The sequence below is a fragment of the Ornithodoros turicata genome, unplaced genomic scaffold (assembly GCF_037126465.1).
Source record: "Ornithodoros turicata isolate Travis unplaced genomic scaffold, ASM3712646v1 ctg00001113.1, whole genome shotgun sequence".
NCBI classification, from domain to species: domain Eukaryota; kingdom Metazoa; phylum Arthropoda; class Arachnida; order Ixodida; family Argasidae; genus Ornithodoros; species Ornithodoros turicata.
The window spans coordinates 100,134-118,003 of record NW_026999467.1 but is presented as its reverse complement, the minus strand read 5'-3'; the positions used below and the strand labels follow the sequence as shown (position 1 = coordinate 118,003).

At 45.1% G+C, this 17,870-nt stretch overlaps 1 protein-coding gene across 4 annotated transcripts in view; it reads left to right on the top strand.

The window, feature by feature from the left end:
- The window catches only part of LOC135376470 (signal transducing adapter molecule 1-like), a 76,018-nt gene that overhangs the window by 23,085 nt on the left and 35,063 nt on the right, over positions 1-17,870 (top strand). For all 4 annotated transcript variants that reach the window (XM_064608985.1, XM_064608984.1, XM_064608983.1 and 1 more), the window contains exons 9-11: positions 1,804-1,883; positions 9,578-9,665; positions 9,737-9,897. In XM_064608985.1, the coding sequence (XP_064465055.1) occupies positions 1,804-1,883; positions 9,578-9,665; positions 9,737-9,897 (329 nt within the window). The remainder of the gene's footprint in view (positions 1-1,803; positions 1,884-9,577; positions 9,666-9,736; positions 9,898-17,870) is intronic.

Sequence of the window (17,870 nt, the reverse complement as noted above, 5' to 3'; positions counted from 1 at the left end):
GTTGTAAATAAACTCCTTGTATAGAAGAGACAGGGCACTGACAAGCTGGTTCATGATCAAGGAGGTGAACCCGAGACAGGGATGAAGAGACAACACAACAAATTCTCAAACACAGCAAAATTTTAATGTACCGATGCCCTATATATCCAAAAACCTCCTTTGTTGTGTCGTCTCTTCATCCCTGTCTCGGGTTCACCTCCTTGAAATTTGTTGTAAATGTCCAAAAATTACATTGGTCCTATGGGTGTTTGACAAGACCACGAAATAAATTTGTTGTAGCGGATTTTTCATTAAAAAGGCGTTCGTTCTAAAGGAGTTTGACCATATATCAGCTGTTCATGCCTTTTTGTTGGCTCTGTTGTCAAGAGGAAAGGTCTGGATCAGTTTAAAAGAGCGAGGCTTGCTTGCTTTGCCAACCATGAGTAAAGTGGCAATTGTTCCACACGTTCACGCACACCATTACGGTGATTCGTTCCTTGTTCCTCTTTCCTCTGGCACAACTATCGCTTTTATAATGGTCATATAATTATAATACGTAATCTGAACAGTTAATATGTAAACGTCTCCCTGACACTCCAGTAGAGCGCTGGCCAGTACGTGGTCAGGTGCATTCGGACAATCTCATTCAAAATAAACTTTAGCGCATGTTCATATGTTCGAATTACCGAGCGTTTTCCGGGACCTGAGCGTCAGTTCGAATTATCCAGAAGTTTGAATTAATGGGATTGAACTGTGTTGTAATTTGAATTATATTGAAATACTGTGTGGAAAATGCATTAAAACATTGCAATACATACGTTTGTAATCCCATGTCGGGCATTGTTCACGACAGATTATTTTGACTTTGCACTGCGAATTCCAATATTTGAAACAAAATGTTAAAATTTTCAGTTTTTAAAAATGTTGAATGTGAATTTAAATAGCCAGTGACAACAACATACGATTTCTATTCCAAGTTTGAAAATGTGTTCATTCGTAACATGAATTAAGATTTTGCTGTTTGCATATTGTGAAAAGTGGGGGGAAATGAAAAATGAGTTCACACAATGAAATGCATTGTTCGCACTCATTTTTCATTCCCAATTCATTCATGTACCGTATTTTCACGCGTATTAGCCGCGGCTTATGCGCGATTTTTTTTTCTCACAGGCGCCCTGCGGCTTATCCACCGGTGCGGCTTATCTGGTGACTATTTTTTCCTGGTATTTTCCCCATACGCCGATTTTAACGAAAGGGCCGACAGTGTCTCTGGAACAGCCCTGCCCTGCCGATGCACGAACAGTGCGTAACAGGGACGGGTTCACATTCGAGTAGATTGATCTTCCTGGTGCATTCCCCCAAGCAGCTTTAAGGAAAGTGGTGACACTGATTCACGTCTTCTGGCAGATCACTGACCCATCAGTCCACGAAAAACACCCGACAAGGGCACAATCCGATCTTGGTAGAACTCCAGAACTGACCTCCTCTGTTGTACACTGTGCCGATCCCGGAGTATGGACCACAGGGTTTATGGCCTTCTCTATGGTCTCCTTTGTCGCACAAATCAGTCGTCTCGTATTACCCGCGGCTTATCTGCGGGTGCGGCTTATCTGCCAGAAAATTTTCAAAACGTCCCAAAAAACGCGTCCTGCGGCTTATCTGCGGTGCGGCTTATACGCGTGAAATTACGGTATTTCATTTCCAATTGTCCCCACTTAAGTGCACAAGTTCCACAAAACTGCCAGTTTTGTGTGTATTGAAGTAGAGTTGGAGTAGTGGAGGCTTGAGGTGACTGTGCCTTGATGTATTTGTGGGTGTTTGCAGGACCAGTGAAAGAGAAGAAGAGTGTACAGTTCAAAGAGGAAGTCAAGGTGCAGACTGTGGTAGAGGCTGAAGTAAATGAGGTGAGATGTGTGACCTTCTGAGGCTTGTGTGGTAAATTTAATGTACAGACTGCCCACTATGTCGTCGCCCTGATCATTGCTGTCCTGCAAAATAGGGCCACAACATATCAGTTATCAGCTGTGAATCTGCTTTTTGCATGATGGTGTTGGCACTAGTGCAGGTATTGAAGAGTCTTACATTATATCAAGCCAGTGTGATTAAAAACTCTGGACGGGAAAAGATGTTCCCAGTTAGTACCTATCCTAAATGCAACAGTCCACCTCATGTGAGGGAGGAATTAGCACACAGGAAGAGAGAAAAAGCCTGGAGACTCGTGGATAGTGGGGCGAGCCAAGAACAGAAGAATCAGTGCAGACGGCTTCTGCCAAGTCACATTACATGGAGGAACAACATTAAACAGACTGGTTTAGCTTCTGCACACCTGGAAGAAGCAAATGAAATGGCATGATCCAGCAGCCAGCTAGGTTGTGCTTCATGGGGGAAAGTGTTTAAGAAGACATCACTCTTCATGACGTTTCTTCATCGAGCTTAGTTCTTTTTCTACTTTCATTTCATTAAGGATAATTCAGCCTTTACCGATGGCCTTGATTTCTTGCACAGATTGTATTCGCTTGCCTTTGCTTTGTTGCATCATTGATTTATGTCTTCTTTGTGCCTTTGTGTTATGCTAATTGTGTATCAGAGCATCACAGTTACAAGGAAAATATGTGAATTGAGTTGTAAAGTGTGACAAGCATGCTTGGCACACAGCAGTTCAGGTTATCACTTATGCCATCAAAATATTATTTACTCACTGTACCACTGGACTCGGTTCTTTTTGCTTAGTGTGAGAGACTTCTTCATTGAAAGGATTGAAGACCTTCAAGCAACCTCTATGACAATGCATTTTTGTTGCAAGACGTTTGTTGTGGAGATGTCGAAAACGAACTTGGGTCCTCGCACAGTGGAACAGAATCTGCAGACACGGATAAACAGACAGAAGTATATTTTACAACATATCACCAAATTGAAGGAAAATGAAATAACAATGGTACATAAAATTGCAATGCTTTCGGCTAGCATGAAAGACCTTCATAAGCATCTAACCAATGCCTCCTATATAAAAGGTTCTATGCCTGTCAGTTCCGCTCCGCAACGCCGTCGCGGCCGAGGAGTGGCGCGACATATGTAGGGCGCCCTTGATTTTGTTAATCGGTTAACCCCTTGACGTTTCGCAAAACCAGTGCCGGTTTGGGACGTTTCTGCTTCCAGTCTGCACGTATGGGCTGCATGTGAGTACCTCCGTTATGCACAGGCATTTGTGAGACTGTTTGCAGAAGAATGCAGCTATAAGCTCGTACGCATTAGCCTTTCTATTAAACTATTGCATCGTGCAGCGACGGCCCTTGTGTATCCCACACACACAGTTGCCTCGCACTCAAACGTGGCAATTACTAATGTCTCGTCAGAGAAGCTAACAAAGGCTCTGGAAATGATTCACTATGAGGCAGAATCAACCCTGCAAAACTTAAACGAGCCTATTGGGGAACTTGAGCCCAGCCTTCAACTGTCTGCTACAACACACATTGGAGGCTACATATCCAGTCTTGTTGTGAAGATAACTTCTTGTGAGAATTGCTACCAAAATGTTCTTAAAAGCAGGGCAAGCCGGACTGCCGGTGACTAACGAATCACCAAGACCAAGGAGGGCTCCTGTATCCCTCAAACAAACTTCTCTACATGTTGGACGTACTAAGGCAGCTCACTGAAGCTATGTTTTCATGTGAAAAAGAAACAGACTGGAAGCCGTTGGATACGTTTCTTCACTCTGGAGTGCCAGCAAAAAAAAAAATGAAACAGCTGAACTCGTGTATCTGATATATTCAAAGTTTTTTCTGCCTATGCTGGTGAACTATGCCTTTCACATCACAGACAAGAATGATGCCCATGAAAGCTTCAGAAAGAAACCTCTTTCTAGGAAGTACATAACGTGAAGGTGAACTGATTACAGTTGAGCTGTATTGCAGTTGCATGCCTTAATTTGGTGACGCTGTCTGTACCTACGGTAACTTCTCTCAGATCTCGTGTTGATAGCTTCTTTTTTAATTTTAAATGGACACAGCCGAGTTCAGTAACAATGTCTATTACAGAGATTTTGGTTATAACTTTAGTATTACCAGTTACAGTTAAACAGTTACAGTTAAACCTCGATATAACGAAGTTGTTAAATTACACAGTTTTCTTTGTTATATTGAAATTTCGTTACATTGAAATTGCACTGTTTAGCATGCAGATATACCTCAGAAGTGCTTTGGGGAGCCAGGATAAGGAAAGGAGGCAGAAAATACATTTATTTGTGTCCAAAGTAGTCCATGACTTTCGTCTGTGTCATGTTTGTCATCAACGTTGAGGTCACATGACGTTTGAGTGCCCAGAGGCATTGTAGCACATTCTCACTTTGAGTAGTGGCATACTGCCTCTGCACGTCTATCATGTCAAGCACTTCACAGGTACTTGGAACCTCACAGGAATCTCGATCGTCGTCACTGTCATGATCCTGTGCGCACCCTCCAACAACATCCTGAACAATCGAATCATCCGTCACTTCTTCCGTTGTGACAGCGGCAGAGTCCCCATAGAGGAAGTCCTCCAGGTCAACACCCTCGTTGCTACGAAGGCACTGCCATGCCTCACAGAGATCAGCTTGACTGCTTTCTTCATCTGCAATACAGTCTTCTAATGAAGGAGAGTCCCGGAAACTGGCTTTCTTGAAACAATTCCTTATGGTCTCCTCGTCCTCGGGAGTGCTCCTCCAGGCAGCATCTCTATCGCTTAATACACGCCCACCTTAGTAGGGCGGTTGTGACTGGTCTTAAGCAGAAGCTTATCGATCAGCCGTCGTCGGTTCGCGCGCTTCATGTTGTTGATGATGCCTTGATGAAGAGGCTGGATTAATGAGGTGCAGTTGGGAGGCAGGAACCGCAGCTCCACGTTGCTCAATTCCATGTCGTCGACACGACGGGCGGAACACTTGTCCACCCAAAGGCAGATCCTGCGGTCATCCCTTCTCATGTCCTCGTCCAGAGCCTTGAGCCAATTGCGAAAAATGTTGCGGGTCATCCAAGCCTTCAGGTTTGAAGTGTATTCCACCTCCAGGCGCCTGAAACCTCTAAAACAGTGTGGCTTCTTGCTGCGGCCAATGAAAAGTGGTACCCGCAAGTCAGTTGCATCCATATTCACGCAGAGAAGAACTTTGAGACTTTGCTTTCCGTCGTGACAGGAGTCTCCTTTCAGCGCTAGTGTTCTGTTTGGAAGCATTTGGTAGAAAAATCCTGGTAGCGCAATCATGATCTCCGGCAATTCCTTTCCTAGCCATGCAGCGGCTTCAGGTGCATCGGCCAAACTCAGTTCGCCACTCACGACCTTTCCGGCAATGGCATGCCGTGCCTTGAATCACTGAGGCCACCCACTGCTTGCCTTGAATTCGTTATAGTCCAGCAGGCATGCAAAATTCTTGACCTTCTGCTGTAAGATGGCTTCAGACACTGGAATGTTTTGTGCTCGGGTGTCCGTGAACCATGAGAAAAGTGCCTGGTCCACATTGTCGTACGTCGCTGGCTTTATTCGCTTTCGTTGGGCGTTTGTGCCTTTCTTAAGAGCTTCAATGATGGAATCCTTCGCCTTTGGAATCGTCGACAGTGAACTCTGCTGTATTCCGTATTGAGCCGCAACATCCTTCTTCTTTGCTCCATCCGAAACAGCTTTTAGGATTTTCGCCTTGACCTTGAGCGAAAGCACCTGGCGTTTACCCATAGCGAGAACACACCAAGGCGAAAGCGAAACTACGTGCGAGGAAGCGAGCAGATGAAGCCCATGTGTGCACCCCTCTCCTCCCTTCTTGCTCTCTTGCATGACTTCTCGCGTGCTCTTTCTTCTTTTCTGGGCACACCAACTCGCCAGCGTCCTCTGAGAAGGCGCCAGAGGCAGCAGCTCCCCGCGCTTTTTCATGTTTCGGGCTCGGAAAGCATTTGTTAATTTGAAATTTCGCAATTCTGAACTTTGTTACAGCAGGGTTCATAATACATGGAGTTCTATGGGGACAAAGTCGACGAACCGGTAATATTTCGCTACATTGCGGATTTCATTGCAGTGCAGTTTGTTATATCGAGGTTTAACTGTATAGCACAGACCTCATGCGAATGAATCAGACAAAACATTGTTACGTAGATCACAAATTATGACATTGTTTGAGGACAAGGCTGAACTCTGTTCTCGCCAAGAAGAGTTGGTAGGGCGTTCCGATGTCAAATAGAGAAAAGAAAAGGTAATGTACACAGCAGAATTCTGAATTTCACAGCTCTCGAGCAGCACAAATGCAACGCGCCTATGGTGGGGGTGGCCAATGTCCCCGTGGCAGCACTGCATTTTTCGCGACGGCCTCCTCCTGCTGCACGCGGCGCAAGCTGACAGGCATTGACCCTTTGTGTAGGAGGCGCTGGCCTAACTAATCTCTATGCAAGAGATGACAAAACCAACGCATTTGATGAAAACGTATCGTCGCTCCAAAAAGCTTTTGAACTTCAGGCGCTCAAGATAGCGGATTTAGAAGATAGAAGCATAACTTGGTTATTTTCAATATTCCCGAAACGCCAGAAGAAACATCTGACGGACTCAAGGAAAAGATTGTTGATCCTATTGAAAAAAAAATTGAGATTCCCTGCTAATCTATAAGACGTGTTCATAAGCTGGGTAAGAAGAGGCCTGTTATACTGTGCCTTCAGGATTACAGTGAAAATGTAGCAATTCTTGGAAATACAAAAAAGCGAAAGGGAACTCGGATATTTATGCAGAATGATTATTCGCAGCACACGTTAAGAAAAAGGCAACTACTGTGGGAAAGTTCCAGACAAAACAAGCTAAATGGTGATAGGGTAGTGTTATCACATGAAAAAAATGGCCAAAATGCAAATACTATTTGTTCTGACATTATGTTAGCCCATGATCTGACGCAAGTTGTTGATGAACCCACACGCATCACTGACACTTCACTAATTTCACATTTTGCTGAATACACTTTTGATGTACACGAAAGCAGATCCGATCATGGACTTGTGCATCTCTTTGTTCTTGCTGATTGCGAACCGATAAAGAAAACCGTTGAACAGAATGTTTTTTAAATATTGTTCTTGAAATATTATTCCAGTTCTTGGATGAGAATATAGTCAATCACTTAGATATCGTTTATGAAAGGTTTAATGATCATGACGTTAAAAAGTTACAGGATAAGTTTAAGGAAGCTCGTCAGTATTGCATAACGCATTTTATTTTTAACGAAGTTAAGGTTCGACATCATCGTCCATATCCTTGGATGACTAGACATTATCCATGAAACGGAAACTCAAGCGCGAGTCACGTCTTTCAGTGCTAGTTGCGTTTCACGTTTGCACCAGTTTGTACATACGTTTCGGGATGGCCCAAAGCATGTTTTCTATTCTGCCGCATTCAAGCGGAAAGTAATTGAAGCAGCTGAAACCACGAACAACAACGTTCAAGTTGGGCAGCGTTTCGGAGTTGCCGAGGCAAAAGTACGAAGATGGCTTGGACAACGTAAAGAAATCTTTGGTGGGCAGAAGAGTGGATGGCAAGCTAACATCGAGAAGGAGCTAACCCCTACCGAACGCCTCAGGCATACGCCGGTGGCGCGACATCACCAGCAATGTCAGTATGACCGACATGCGATGGGAAACACGACAGAAAGGAGAGGTGGGCGGGTCGGCGCCAGAGATGGGCAATCAGACGGAGTGGTGGGTGCCAGGTCCACTGTCTCCCACCGTGAGGAGAACCCTGTCGAATGCTATTCGCAGCCTATTTTCAGTATTCGAAATTTTCGAATATTTTTGTAATAGTACTGAAGCGAGGTATTGCCATTCTGCAAGTGGACTTAGCCTCATTGTATCCAAGGGATAGGTGAAGCCCACTTCATGTTACCACCATTGTTTTTCTTTTCTTTTTTTTTTCCTCCATTCTGCAAGTCTGCTTCACATCATTACACATGAGTGTTAGGTGAAGCCCGCTTTACACTGCTTACAGTACTCTGTCACTAAAATCTACAACTTCTGTGACCTCATGGTCAACACTGTACTCTGGGCACTGCATGTTCCAGTAAATGTACTCCAACTTTCAGAGTTATGTTCAGTAATTGATGGAAATATGTGCAGTTTCTAAAAAAAAAGTACAGGAAATTCGCGATGTAAGCATAGAAATGAGGAGATGCACACAAAGCAGGCTGCATGGATCATGTTGACTAACTCGCAATGCAGTTCATCCCACTAATGCAGTCTACCATACACAATATAGAGGCACCCTTCTCTCACAATATGCTATGCTGCATGAAAAGGCTCGCAAGTTTGGAGCAGAACATCGAGTGAGCACAACACCACAAAATATTTCACCATCAGATATTTGAAATTATTTGAATTGGGCTTGTTCTGATTATTCGAATTCGATTCGGCTTTTGAATAAATTATTCAGATTTGATTCACAATGGAGATTTTGCTATTTGCACAGCTCTACAATAAAGCCATTGTATGCAATTAGTGAGGAAAACATTACTAATCTGAAATATATTGCTAATAAACTAAATAAATACTTTCAGTCAGTCTTTGTTGATCATGTGGAGGCTCATTGTGGATTCTGGTGAGGTAGTGACTAACATAGTGTCATTCCAAGGTGTTCTCTCTTCGTTGCTCAATTTGTTGAAATCTAAGGGTGCTTATGGCATTGATGTATGCGCTCGCCTTGCGCTATGTACATGGTTCGCCCTATCGATTGTAGTTTGCAGCAAGGTCATCATCCGTACGTACACTTCATACATCGGCTCATAATGCCGCTGTTCACCTCTACATACACACATAATACCGTCCTCGCTGCTGCTGCGGGAGGCGAGAAGCCGATATGCGCACGGCGCAACTCTTCACATATCATGACATGTGAACCGGCAAACGCCACTTTTTCTCCGAGGCACGTGACGCCAACGTCGCAGCCACAGTGACTCTCCAAAACGACCTATCCGCATCGCGCGCCTTTTCCTCGATGCGACATATGGGACAGGATCTTCACGAAATTGAGCCCTTAACAGCTGTTGCTGTAAAATGGACATCAAAGAGTATTTGTACGCCGTTTTTGCATCTACGATACGGTACCAGCTACGGCATTGGTCTCAGCGGCACACTGCGCAACGCTAGCGGAGCTTCACTAGCTTATCACCGGTACAGATCTCCTCAAGGAATAGCGTACGATATTATCGGAGACGTCGCGCTGGTTGCGAAGCTCCGCGAGGAGAAGACGACGACGAGGCCAACTGCGCGAGAAGCAAGATGGCGTTGTGGACTCCTGTAGCATTTTTATACTGCTCAAGGTGATTGAGTAACCCTTCGTGTATGCAACAAAATGGATTGCAATAACAGAACTCCTCAACAGCGTAACATCGAAAGGTTTCACATTTCAGGGTCCGGGATTTGCCATACGGGAGCGCTACGATGTTAACTAACCACACTGTCTCCTTCCACAGTGTACTAAGACGTCAACAGCATCAGTCTCGCATATCGTGATAGCGTTTTGGATTAGCGTACTCTGTATCGTAGCGGGTCGTTGCAAAGTGGTTTACTAAAACTCACTATTATACCTTTTGCTGTACTTTGCGTTCTGTTTTCAGAGCAAGATGGATGAAACTCTGCAGCTACTTCACGACGCAGATCCCACAGGCGTGTGCCCAGATGACCCGCAGCTTTGTTCCTTGGAAGGCATGTTGTGTTCTCTTTTATTTTTTTCAATAACTGCTATATTTGTGAACAAAATAGACATACTGTTTCAGAGCAGTGCCACCTCATGGGTCCTCTGATTGAGCAAGAGCTTGAATGCATTGACCGTCGTCATGCTGCCCTTGCCACATTGGGGCGGCAGCTGGCTGATGCCTTTGCGCTCTATCACAGCCTTGTGCGTGTACCACCAGTGCAACAAGGATATCTTCCACAGGTAGGCATTGCTCATAACTGGAGGTGAATGCGGGTGTATACCTGCAGATACCCGCACACTTTTGCGATTTGTGGGTTTATCACTCAGTGTAGGTGCGAGTTGCAGGCGAAATGCTGGTGTACCCGCAATGGCATCCGTGGGTAGTGTGGGTAAACAAACTCGCATTACCCACACCCACTAAACTAACTTTTTGACATCCTAACTTTTTAATTCATTTTGGCATTCACCCTAGTTTTCATTCAGAAAAATACCTGCAAAAGTGAACTTTCTCGCATATCCCATGGCCACTTAACTTATCACCGGAGCACGTTTGGTGCTGCGCGGATAAATATGCACTAAAAACTTTCGTAATATGCATGCAACTATGCACTGAAAATCTCCTAAATATGCACTACAAATCCTCAATATATGCAATGTTTTCCATTGTTCTTGGTACAAAAGTAGTGCACCAAATGCCCTTTTTAATGGTATTTTTAAAAAAGTGACCATTTTATTAGGGACCATGCAGCAAAGTAAAGCCACCTTTGTTCTGCTGCACACAACAAAGAATGCTTGCGCAAATCATGAAGCTGAAGGCTGCCTTCGTGATTGATAAAATAGTGTAAACGCAGGCTAGTTGGCAGATGAAACCCATGACGAAACAAACCTGAGCATCGGCAACACGAACATACAGGCCAGTTAAAATGCGAACAGCGCCCGTCTTCTTGATGGTAATGTGGCGAACGTGAAGTATGGCCCATTGGGCATGCATGCAGTAGTAGATGAAGAATCCAGGCTACAGGCTGCACACCGCACCTCACCCACCACATATTCAATTCCGACCAGAATTTTTCGATTCTGACCAGAATCCGAAAGATGACCCAACGCCGTCTCGAAACCAGCAAAATCATGCATCAGAAAGGGTGAAGTAAGCTCTCGCACCTGAAAATGTGACAAAATGTGCACTTTTCATGCACTTTCATGCGAAATATGCCAAAACGTGCATTTATATGCACTATAGGACCCTTCTGAGCGGTCCCAAACCAAGATCAAAAGGGATTTTTCGTTGTCCAGACACGAAGCCATTTCTAGAAGAAAAAAAACATGCATTGACATGAAATCTGCGCTCTAGTCATCGCTGACCTGGGGCACATTGATGGTGCCCTCGACGCCTCATCATTCGCCATTGTTGCTGTAGCAACTGGGGCGTTACGTAACCTCTTTCATCACCATTTCTTGAGACTACGTTGCTTGCTGCATTCATTTGGCCAACTTTTGCAGAAACTGTTGCTGGGCACGTTGCTTTTGCCATGGAGTATTGAGGAGCAGTGTCAGTGGAGATAAATTTAGCGTTGTTTTGCTGGGGTGTCATCGTACCTTTTTCACTAGTGATGGCTCATATCAGAGAAATCTGGCGTGCTTCAGCAGCATCACTGTGCTGAGGGAGCAACGAGTTCCACGAGTGAAGTACGACGTATGTGACGTCATTGCTGTTGTCTTAACGAGCACTGAGGTGACTCCCCAAATTTTTTTTGTTTCTTTGTTTTTTGCTGTGTCATGTTCTGCAATGAATAAAATGAGCTCCTGTTAAAGACGAGTGCAGGTAACCTACAGAGCTTGTGTGAGGCTTCATGTGTTTCGGACGACGACAACGACGACAACGATGGCCACGCGCGTGGAGCACCCGCTCTCAGTTCCACCGGCGCGGCCATGGAGATAGGCCACCGTCATCGCCTCTCCGTGGCATACCATCATCGCCGGTCGGGGCTCATGTAGAGGAAGACCACCGTCCTCTACATTTGGTGACCCGGACAAAGAACATAACGTGCGGAGCAATTCGGCCCTTCACCATCCCAAATTTCTGACCACGCCATCGAGCAGCACTACCTCCGGCACACACGGCCCACCTTCACTCCTACCGCACTCTCCGCTCTCTCTCACCTACGCTTCTCTCTTCGCTCAAGTCTTCTCACGCTTCTCACTGCCGGCCGCGACACTCGAGCCTTGCGCTCACCTGCCGGTTGCGGCAGTCGCGGCAGCCGACGCCTCGGCACGCTTAAGCCCGTCTTGGCACCTCACTCACTCTACCTGGGACTATCGAGCTTCGGCTCCCGTGCCGGTCGCGGCACCCCAGGACCACGACACCGAGCGCCTCACTCTCTCTGCGACGGATCGCTGTTCCCGTCCACACCTACCACAAGGATGACTACCTACACACGGATGCTCTCCCCGTCCTCATCCTCTCTGAAGTGCCGCCAACGTGTGCCGTGCCCCTATTCGACCACACGTCACCACGTCTATACGCCTACCACGGTCGCCCGTTAACTCCAGCTCTTGCGATGCGTCCGCAACGCATCTGACGGCCGGGGGACCCCTGTGGCGGACGACGACAACGACGACAACGATGGCCACACGCGTGGAGCACCCGCTCTCAGTTCCACCGGCGCGGCCATGGAGATAGGCCACCGTCATCGCCTCTCCGTGGCATACCATCATCGCCGGTCGGGGCTCATGTAGAGGCAGTCCACCGTCCTCTACACATGTTCCACGCACCTTTAAAGGCCGACTTCGCAAAGGTTCGAGAAAAATTAGATGAGCATCATACCGAACATGAACCACCCCCTCGATACCGAATACAACATTCGCATCCATTTTGCGTGAGTAATCAATTCATAAATGATGACAGTAGCAAACCGAAACCGAAATGCAAAGAGCAGAAATCCTACGGAGGTTCGTCCGGAGGAGGATACCGTGGCGTCACCCAGCGTTGTCGTCTGCTTCGAAACCTGCATTCTCTCTTGCATTTTGAAGGAAACAAAAAAGGACGTTCCATGTAGTTTCCGACGTGTAGCGAATCTCTTGCCGCAACCATTCAAGCGCCATAGTGAGCCGACCATTGTTACGTCGATTGCAACGGGATAGAAGCGAATACACTTTGGAAAAGGTTGTATCCTTCCAAAACACGAGCAGGTCAAATCAAGCAGTGCTGGGAAAAGACACCTGATGATGTCAGCAGAGTGTTTCTTTTAGTGCCCCCTCGCTTCACAGAGGCGCTCACGTCATAATGAATTTGTTTATTTATTTATTTATTTTACCCTCAAGGCCCGTTGGGCAATAAATAAAATGGGTTTAAATAAAATCTGCGCAGTTTTCGAACAAAGATATTTCGTACACATGCTCCAGATATTTTAATGCGGATCTAACGCAAGCTCGAAACGATATCGAGTACTCGAAAGTTGAAGAGTCATCATTTGTCGAGTCGAGTTCGAGTCGAGTACGAGATCGACTCGACTCGAACTCGAAATTTCGAGTACTCGCACAGCCCCACAAATCTTTAAAACTCGTTTAATATGTAAGCCGTTTGCGGAAGAGAAACTTGGCAAAGTTGACTGAAGTGGTGATGAACGTTACCGTGTCGGTCTCATACATATGTTCCCAGATGCAATAGTCCCTTTAAAGTTAGGCTCCGCAACAAAATCACCACAAAGGTTGTGGCATATCCGCAACCTTTGTGGTGATTTTGTTGCGGAGCCTAACTTTAAAGGGACTATTGCATCTGGGAACATATGTATGAGACCGACACGGTAACGTTCATCACCACTTCAGTCAACTTTGCCAAGTTTCTCTTCCGCAAACGGCTTACATATTAAACGAGTTTTAAAGATTTGTGGGGCTGTGCGAGTACTCGAAATTTCGAGTTCGAGTCGAGTCGATCTCGTACTCGACTCGAACTCGACTCGACAAATGATGACTCTTCAACTTTCGAGTACTCGATATCGTTTCGAGCTTGCGTTAGATCCGCATTAAAATCCATTACATGTAAGATATAACCTGTCACAACGATTCCACCGTTTCGAAACACTTATTTTGCGCAGCCGCGATTGCTGTCACAGTTCCGCCATCTTGTTTTCACTATTAGCTTCGGCTAAGATCGACTTGGCTACAGACTGAGTAGTGGCTACTGGCTACTGCTGGCCATGGAGGCGTCGCGCGCGCAGAAGCGTATCCGACATGGGAGGGGCGCATTTCATAGTTTCGCCCATGGATTCGCCGGTTTTGCTGGTTCATAAAACTCGGAGACGACTGACAAGAGTGAAGAAAGTGCATCTGCACAAAACCGAAAAGGGTTGGAAGCCTTGTGTACGACTACTTTACGAAAATTTCTGGTACGACCGCTTCCTTACCGCGCGTCGAGTGTCGATCACCGGTGATTGACGTTTTATGAGCGGCGCTACTCTGTCCCTAAAGTAGATTCGGACAAGTGGTCACATTTGCGGGATACTATAAACACTATAGAATGAGTTCAATTTTCACTTTTATCTTTTCTTTGGTGGTAGCGATTTGTGAAGTTGGCCCTGCGCCAAGGAGGCAGTGTGGAGATGTTATCTTGGTTGCGACGTAGCGCTCCCCCGGCAGACCCCTTTCACAAATGCGCAATACTCCCATTTTAGGCATATTCTGATTCGATTTCGTTTATTACAACGCAAATAACGACTCTGAATGCGTTAGACAATCAGATTTTTGTCCTACATATGTGTGCATATGTAACTTGCACAATTGCTGTTCTTGCTGTTCCAAAACTAACCGGGAGGAATGGAAGAGTGACGAAATAGCAATATGTGGTACAACAGGAAAGTTAAACCTGAAACTAATATTTTCAGCGGAAATTACGATGTTAATTTCCGTTTTAGTCCTTCAATGAACTCTGTCACTCAGTTACATGGACAACATGCAGTGTTCACATTATTTTCCACAACTCGTGACCTTCTTGATCCAGAGGGTTGATATTTTCAGATATTATTTCTCACAAAGGTTGCCACATTTTGTATATTTTAGAACTTGTAGATTGATATTTTTGTTCAAGATACAGGCATATATTCATGAGGGTTTGTTGTTTGTACCAATCTTTTGATGTTCCAAAATCAATTTTGGAAATACATTGATAGCTTTGTTTATGAAACTTACATCATTAGATAGGGCATTGATTTGGCTACATTTTCCCATATAGCAACATATTTTGAAGTGATACTGTCAGCCACAAAAAATATATTTGTAAAACCACCCAAAAATGGCTATTTTTGTGGCGGTAAGGAAAGTGTTAAACCGCACGTTGTAGAAAGACCAGTTTTCCTACCCATAACTTGTAAATGTTTTATGGTTGTAATATTCATTTAGCAATGTTGTCCTTAGTTGGCACATTTTTTTACAAAGCTCTTATAATCTTCATTCATTTCATTTTTTGTTGTCAACTGTAACACAAAAGAACATTTTTAAGGGGAAGTTGGCCAAAAAGCAGCGCTAAAGTAGCTTGAAAGTTTATATTTATCTTCCTGCTTCTACACATTACCCATCATTTAATGGAACGCCAACTACTCGAACTCGACTCGATACTCGAAACAGTGATTTGGTATTACTCGAACTCGACTCGAACTCGAAAATTTTGCTACTCGCACAGCCCTAAAGATTTGCACTCCCTTTGCACCTAACACAATGATGGCGTAAGCCAGACGATTGTCTCTGAGGTCGTCGTCTGCTTGGTGTTTGCATCACAATATGCTAAGAGAATAGTCCCCAGTAAATATGCCGACTTTGGCTTACCAGTGTATGTTCCGACGTGACCATGTTGCGTGGAACACGGTTGTACGAACACGTCCGAGAAACAGCATTCCGCAAGCCGATCACAAAGCAGACGCCGTCCTCTAGTATTCTGACTCGCCCACCCTCCTGTTAGTCGGTCTTTCACCAAGGCTAGCAAGGTCCCTCCAGCCGCTCCCTGATTGGTCTTGTCTGCGCCAAAGGGCGCTCACTGATTGACCTTTTGGAGGTGACGTTTACAGAGAGGGAATCCTGGAATACTGTCAATATGCGTCGTCTGCTCTTGCCATGTGTTACATCAAACTGCACAGGAATAACGCCACCAGTTGGCGTCGGATATTCGGTGTTATTATCAGTGATGAACATAGAGTGAAACGGCACTATAGTTTCGGAATCGACTGGCAACAGATGCGATAGTCCCTTTGACAAATCTTCCACTCGTCACTAGGTTCCCGGTACAAGAGCACCCCAACTTGTACAAGTAAGCTTTGTCCATCAACGGGGCGGGAGAAAAATGTGTTAGTGTGGCATCTCGGTGTCTGTCTGATGGTATTGAACAATTCCTGTGTGGGAAGAAATGGGGGGGCAGGGGGCAAGAGGTAATGGGTATGATAATGTTTTCGATAAGTGGATATCATGTTATTGCTTGTTGCGTGTAAGGAAGGTTGGTTTGGGCTGATTGCGTTTCGGGGGGGCCTGGTGGTGGTTTGTATGTGGAGTGTGGCCTTATTTCAGGTTAAATTTCATTATTTTGCAGTTTAGTGCTGTGTTGTGTCATCTCCTTTTATGTTCCCATGCACTGGGTTTTATCGCTTTTATTATGGACTACAAAACAGCTTGGTTTCTTAAGGGTGAACCGCATGGCACGAAAAACCGTCCGAAATCGGGACCAAACTTTTTTCTGTGCATCACCGCATGCTACCGAAATGCACCCCGAATTTCGGCCGAAGACGTCTGGCCTTGGGGAACATCGCCTTTCAACCATCCAGTTCAATGAGATAATCCCTGTATTCATAGGGGTAGAAGTCACACACACGGCAACAGTCGACCCCATTGCTACGTCATCGTTGCTATGGTTCTCCTTCCGGCTGGATAGCCACTGGTTGCTTCTATTTTTCGGTTGGCGTCACATCCCATTTCGGAGGAGAAATCTGTCTTGGCCAGATCGGGCCGAATTCGGCACGGAATTCTGTTCTCCAAAAAAAGTTCGGACCCGAATTCGGTTCGGAAAGAATTCGGACGCTTTTCGGGCCATGCGGTTCACGCTTTACGCTTTTTAACCTTGGCTCCTGATAGACAGCTGACGAATGAGACAGGGTTTTCAAAACCCTGTCTCATTTGTTAAATGTCATCTTATTGCTCCTTTAAGAAGATGAGTGTGGAGAATACTTTCAAAAGCATTCAAAATTCATGCAAAAGCCAAAAAGTAAAGCATCATTTACATGCCAAATGGTGTCTAACTTGTGCAGTGTGTGCTCTTGCACTGAGTACTAAAAATGTCAGCTATGATGTGGAGTGGTAAGGTGCTCATTAGCATAACCAGCTAACTTAATTACCTAAATTAATTTGACATGCCAAATCAGTCATATCTCAGAAAGCATGAAAAAGCCTTATGTACTCACTGAATTCAATAAATTGATTATGCATACAAGCTGGATAGACTGGTTAAATTGGTAATTGGTTGTTAATTAGCTTCATTAGTGAAAGGAACCAGGTGACTGAAACATTAGTGGGGATACTTTGCTTTGTTGTTGCTTGTTGCATTGGAAATTCAGAAAAGCCGTAGATAAACAATTTACACATAGATAGCAACATATTGTGGCCAAAAGAATGGAACAAACAAATAAAACAAAAAATTAGAACAAACTAAAAAGACTTTGCGAGCTTATGCACGCTCCATACTTCGTTGGTAGTATCTCTGTCGTCGTCGTTCTTTTTTTACACTGCCCCTCATGAACATGAAGTTGATCGCTCTTGTACTTGAAGGTTGCAGATCAGTTGGATTGGTCTGCGTATCAGCATGCCGCCGGGGAGCTTGATCTGGCAGGCTCTCACTATACCGTCGTGGCTTCTGAGAAGCTGAACCGCGCGTCCTAATTTCCACTCAAGTCGCGGACGTTTCTCCTTAATGAGCACTACATTGTCGACTTCAAAGTTTGTAGTTCTGAATGCCGACCTTGAAAAATGTGCATTGTGTAGCTCATTCAGGTACTCTCGTTGCCATTGTCGCCTAAGACAATCCATCAGGTGTTCTCTGTGTCTCAGTCGTCAAGTAAAGTCTTGCCGTGTAGTCTCCTGTCTCTTCAGTCGAAATGCATGTCAGCTTGCGGCCAATGAGGAAATGAGAGGGAGTCAGTGGTAATAGTAGAATCTCGATGATACGATCACGGATGATACGA